The sequence below is a fragment of the Vipera ursinii genome (genome assembly GCF_947247035.1).
Source record: "Vipera ursinii genome assembly, chromosome: 5".
Lineage (NCBI taxonomy): Eukaryota > Metazoa > Chordata > Lepidosauria > Squamata > Viperidae > Vipera > Vipera ursinii.
In genome coordinates this window covers 53,591,544-53,598,054 of record NC_139518.1, presented here as the reverse complement: position 1 = coordinate 53,598,054, position 6,511 = coordinate 53,591,544, and the positions used below count along the sequence as shown (strand labels likewise).

At 32.0% G+C, this 6,511-nt stretch overlaps 1 protein-coding gene across 1 annotated transcript in view; it reads right to left on the bottom strand.

The window, feature by feature from the left end:
- The window catches only part of PLEKHS1 (pleckstrin homology domain containing S1), a 35,665-nt gene continuing 29,154 nt past the window's right edge, over positions 1 to 6,511 (bottom strand). The window contains exons 15-17 of the mRNA XM_083363803.1: positions 3,521 to 3,653; positions 2,484 to 2,570; positions 1 to 1,919 (exon numbers count right to left, since the gene is read on the bottom strand). Coding sequence (XP_083219929.1) covers positions 2,502 to 2,570; positions 3,521 to 3,653 — 202 coding nt within the window. The 3' untranslated portion in view covers positions 1 to 1,919; positions 2,484 to 2,501. The remainder of the gene's footprint in view (positions 1,920 to 2,483; positions 2,571 to 3,520; positions 3,654 to 6,511) is intronic.

Sequence of the window (6,511 nt, the reverse complement as noted above, 5' to 3'; positions counted from 1 at the left end):
TGCAGTGTGTTCTGATATGTTGGTCCCCGTTCAGACCACAGGTTGAAAAATCAAGACTTCTCAGATTAATACTTGGAATACCATGTGTCAATTTGTCTGTTATTTTATCATGAACTTCTCTGGCTAAAATGAAGCAATTCTCATACTAAAGCATAGCTTACAAATTTGGGAAAAACAGTAAAAAGGAAGATGAAGACAAAGTTAGCCATAGATTTATATTTCTATTTAAAAATAAATTTTATTTTGTAAACAATATAAATAATGACATGTAAGAACAAAACTTTGAATTCTCATTTAAAACTATGAAATAAAAAAGCTATATACTGTACTAAAAAATTAAACAATATACACTAAAAAGGAAAAGAAACTCAGAAAAACAGAGATCTAGAAAAAGGTAAATAATAGAAATAAAAGAAAACCATTATACAAGATACACTGTCTGATATCAAACTAGAAATATATATGTACACACAGTTACAATTCAGTTTTTAAAACATTAATTAATCCTATACCATATCAAATCATACTATTTGATCCTATATTATGATCAATACAAAACCAGTTCAAAGTCTGAGAACTATCATATTTATTTTCAAAACTGGATACATGTGAATTCTTCTTGACATACATAATTGCCTTTTTGGCAATCGACTAAGGCACAATTCAGCTAAAGCTCATCATATATTAAAATAATTCCATATTTTTGGAGTATAATTAATAATACATGGAGACCTTTTTACTTTTATTTCCTTACAAGAATCTGATTCACATTTATCTGTAGCATAAAAAGATAACAATGGTTTTTGAACATCTGATGAAGTATCCAATATACCAGAGAAACAATTAGATGAATAAAATGAATCACACTTAACATTTCTTAGAATCAAAGACCATGCAGTATAGGATATTTAAGTTCCCCATTCAATATTTTTTGCATATTGTCTAAATTTATGTATTTAATATTTTAAATTTTTGATCATATTGAATTATTGATTTTGTTTTTATAAAGCCTTCAATACACTTAACTCAATCTTAATATCAGACACTGCTATGGTATGTTTCAACAAGAAACACAACAAGTAAGTTAGCTGTTCATATTGCCACCTAGTTAATTGTACTATTTTCATAATTTTTTAAAAGTTCCAAAATGGTTAAAAGTTATTACTATCTTCAAAATATGTTTATTCTGTATTTTTTAAATACGTTTTGTTCCAAAACATTAATTTCTTATCAGAACCAACATGGAACTTTAATGTTTTTTCCAGTAACATTCAAATATATCTGACCGCTTTACACAATGGAAATGGATTTCTGTTTGAACCTAATTTAATATAATTAAATAAAAAGATATGACTAGTTTATTCTGGAGAAGAAACACTTCCCTAACTAGGATGACCCTTGTTATAGGAAATGTCAGCAAATGTGCATTTCAATTTTTAAACTCTACTGAATTTAATCGTACAATCAAAGGTAAATTTAGTTTAGTACCATAGCCTGGTATTATTGAAATCTAACTTTCTATTTTAAACTGGATGCTGATATGTATCACATCTGCCATAATTCATATTATATTTTAGTCCCTATCATAATGCTCTCAGCAGCTACAGCATGTTCTTTGTTTAAACTTTGGTAAGATATCCTACTGTTTATGAATATATTTTGACTGCCACTAGTTGTTAGCAACTTAGTTAATTACTGAAATATAAGTAGAAATCATAACTACATTTAGAAAATTCCAATTTCCCTAATGTCCATTTGCAAAGTTCATTCACCTTCCATTTTTTCTTCAACTCATTTTGTTTCATTGATTTGTAATAACCAGGATCATCATTTCATTCACAAAGATTGCAAGGAGATCTAAAGTCTGATATATAGAGAGGCAAATCTCTTATCAAACAGAAAATAACATGGAAAGAACTCTGTAAGAGAAAAATGAGAAGAAAATAAAAGAAAATTATATCCTGATATTATATCACAAAGTGAAATGATTGAACAGTTTTGACACCTGTAACTTTTAGTGCCTATAATCAGAAGAAATAAAGGGGAAAAAAGATGAATCCTTCCTATATGTTTATAATCAAATAAATGATGGCTTGGGAAGCTACATCCATGAGATTAGAGCAAAACCATATCTTCCCAAAGTTGTTTCTGTTTTTATTTTTTAAATTCCCTGAAAATTTTCACTGAGTTAACTTCTTGAAGTTGGAAAACTATGTAATGATTTAACATGGTTGTATTATTATTATTTTTATTAAATCATTTAAAATATTGTCATCAAAAACAATGATCAGAAAAGGAGAATGATCTTGTGGGGATAAATTGGCAGATGGGTGAACTGAACAATTGTTACTGAGCTCATCTTTTTATTGATTTCCTTCTGCAGATAGGATAATAAGCTAGTGAAACCACAACAAACTAAATATGATTGTGTCTTGGCTGATTGATAAGTGCATGAAAAAGATACAGTTTTATGATATACTTACACTGTTCTTTTTACGCCATTATGGACATTTGCATCCTGGAACATGCAAAATCTCTGAATCTGGGAGTCGATTTATTGTCAGTTTTACCTTTTGGGGGGGTGGAATTAGGAACAGTAATTATAGTATTATATCTTACAGTTTATCTTGTACATTTTGTGTTAGTAAGATAATAAGCAATTGTTCAAATCCAAACTACGAATCAGCATGAATTTCTATAATAAGCACTGGATATGAGAAATGTATACAATTCAGATGATTTAGGCCTGCAGCAGCAATGAATTTTCTTGCCAGACAGTTTTATGAAGTTGGGTATCATTAGCATCTTGATGGAATCCACGAAAAATCTATTGGCAACAAAGTCCTGAAGTGAATAATTTCTAATGTTAGACACTGAGAAGTAGATGAAGAAAAGCCAGGAATTACCACTACCATAATAATGAAATCATCTGTCAGCGTGATTTTAAAGCAGTGATAAATTTGTCTTACAACTTGCAGGATGACAGGGGATATTAAAGAATGTTAGCTTTTTCCTTGCTACAAATAGAAACAAATCATAGGCCAGCTTGAGATGCATTTCTAGTTTTTAAAAAATAACAATCCATTTAAGTTTGCTGATTCTCCTTACCAGGAGTTAGAATATTCTGAATATTTCACAAAATCAGTTGATGTGTCATTGCTGATAATAGTGGTGGTATTTAAAAAGATTTAAGTTATTGAAAGAAACTAGTTTGACCAAAACAAAAAAAAACACTCCCCCCCCCCCGCCCATCTTCTAGTCTTTACTGCTTGCTCATTTTCACTTTATTTCTAAGGTCAGGCTTAAGTTTAAAAAGGGTTCATATGGCTAATGAAACCAATTCGGAGAGGTGAATAGGGAGTGAAGGATGATACATGATCACTTATCATCTGGCTGGAAATTTCTAATTGTGGATTAGCAATTTATAAGCGGATAGGTGGGGCAAAATATCTAGTGATAATTTTCCATTAAAATTTTCTATTCCTTAGTGCTAAGCTTTACCTCAATTGTTATGTCTTACCTTCTTTCTTGATCTACTTATGAACCAAAATATTTCATCCATATCTTTGATATTCAAATCATTCACAGCCACTATATAATCTCCCTGATGAAATATGCATCCTAAATGACATGGGTCTTTCCACTGAGAAATGCTGCAGTAAATTAGAAAAGGGACAAACACCAGACATTTTAGACTTCTTATCTAACCTGATCTGGAAATGAACAGAAAACACCATCATAGATCACAGTTTTAAGGCTGCATTCCCTTATTGTTGGCAATGTTTGCTAAAATTGGTAGGATCTGATCATGCTGAATTTTCATGGTACAGCACAGCTGGCTGGCTGGCATTAAAATGTTAGAAAATGGAATGAATTTGAGAGCTGTTCATTTATTAGGACCAGGAAGAGCAATTAATTAGAAGTAAAATTGTTTGCAAGTGGGCAGTGGAAGGCTATTACTATATTAAAATATTCAATACCAAGTTTTTATACAGTCATATAAAATCTCTTGTGACTTTAATATCTTGCAGCACACTATACTTCAAAAGGTTCCAAAAAGTAGCAACAGAAAAGAGAACTAGTTGCTCAATGAATGAACTGTGAGCAGCATTTGCTATTGTGTGTATGTGTGCGTGTGTGCGTATGTGTGTGCATGTGTTAACAAAAGAAGTTTGTCAGCCCAAGAACAAATGGAAGATTTGTTATGCGAAGATTTAAAATGATTATAGATCCAGAGGACAGGAAGGCCTGGAGGAACATTGTCCATTTGGGTTGCGATGGGTCGGACACGACTTCGCAACCAACAACATGGATCCAGAAATTGATTTATGTTATATATCAGATATTAAACCTCATATTAGCACTTTGAGGTAGACCAAGTTCTATATTTATATGTATATACACATATACATCTACGAAAACATATACATCTTCATATATACATCTTGTTATTAACTGCTGGCTGGAGGAATTCTGGGAGTTGAAGTCCATGCATCTTAAAGTTCCTGAGGCTGAGAAATAGCGATTGAACGTCTGACAGTGTTTTTTCTTTCCTACTTTTTATACCCAAGAAAATCAACGCAGGGTCACTTTCAATTTCTTTATAACAGCTTCCTTTTTCTGTGCTTAATTCACATTATGTTAACTACCACAATCCTAATGGAGAGCTTTGGCTATTGCTAATCTCCTTTCCACTTTATTTTTTGTATCCTTCCTCCTTTTGCCAGTCCCTGATATTATAGGCCAGTCATTGATACTGATAGGCCTCTTTGCCTGTCAACACCACAAAGTGGGTGGGGAAAGGGATATTCTTCAGTGTCCAAGCCTTCAGTACCAAACATACAATTTCCCATTTGTTTTGAGAAGAAAAGAAAATAGGTAAAACATGTGACACTAGAAGCTGGCTATCCTAATCAAATTTCCTATTTCATCTTGTTATTAACTGAAATCTGGAGGGGGCTGCTGGACTGATGGCAGACTCCACCTCCCCCGCCCCCGCTCTCCTCTCCACCTGTCCATCTTTTTTGGTTATCATATTGATGCATTCTCCTTGCGTTATTTTCCATCGTTTATTTTATTTTTCTGTTATCTTATTTCTGTTCTGTTTACATTCCTTTCATTTTCTTCCTTTTTGTAAGCTGACTAGAGGATCCCTGTGGCAAGATAGGCAGCAAATAAATGTAACAAATAAATAAATGAATGACCCAAAAATTATTAGTTATTAATCAGGAGTAGCATAACAGTCTATGAATGATAAGAAGCTAAAGCTATAGGATCTTGATACTTTTATTAATATTGTTTTTTTCCTACAGTCTTCTACTTGCAATGCAAGGTTAAGCAAGCAATGCAATGTTGTTAAGAAGAAACTTCTTTGTTGCTTTATTTAATGTCTTCATTATTTGAAGAAAGATAGTGGTAGACAAAGTGTGACACCTTGTGGTTTACCAAGGCAGTAGAATTTTAAAATTTTAAAAACTTTCCAGGTTTTCTATTTGCTTTTTAAAATTTTACCCTGGATGTCTATTGTGCGAATAATGACTAACCCTACATGAGGCCTCTGGCATTATTTTCTGCCAACTGAATTTGCTTTGATATTGATGATAAGATACTCAACAGCAACTGTGCAGTTCAAGCAAAACTGGACTGTACAGCTTTGTTCACTAATTTGGTCTCTTCATACGTATGTTCTCCCTGAGGCAAACACTTCAATTTCCTTTTATTCGTATCTATTCTGACATTAGGAGATATAAATACAAACACTGTTTACTATTGTATTGTTTTCAAAATTTAAAGCCAAGTTGTTTTGCACTTCAACAAATTTAAAGCCAAGTTGTTTTGCACTTCAACAACTTTTCTCACCACGTTTTTAAAAGTTAATTTTTGATCACTAGAAAGATCTGTGAAATGTATTATAGATTTCTAAGATTCATCAAATGGTAGCTGGAGACACAAAATTAACTTATAAATAGCTGCTCAAATTAAAAATGTTAAGAATTAAGAAAGAATTAAAATTAAAAGAGCTACTTCATGACTTTAAAAAGAATTTTTATAAAGTCCTTTGGCAAAATCTGACAGATTTTTGATAGTGTTGGAACTATCTAATCCAATTAATTGACTTTTGTTAATGGAGTTAACAATCCCAGCAGATGGTGAGCACATGATTGGCCTTTTCTGGATTTGAAAGTTAAATTAGGGGGTTTTTGTTCCAGGAAAAGAGATCTCAAATGAATATCAGTGATGTATGGTTGAGAAGCTGAGGGAAAAATACCTTGGAAGATTGCAGTCATAAACTGTTTCCATAATACTGACAAAAAACAGCAGTTTTTTGAAAGTGACTTTGCTACTTTTAATAGTTAACCAACTGCACATTAATTAGTTGAAGCTATCTCTTATGAAAGAATATTCAGTGATGAGAAGATGGCAGTACTAAAAATAACCCATGCATTTATTTTGGCCTGACAGCATATTAATTATGATAAAGCAATATATTTAGTTAAGGCAGCAGGAGTCT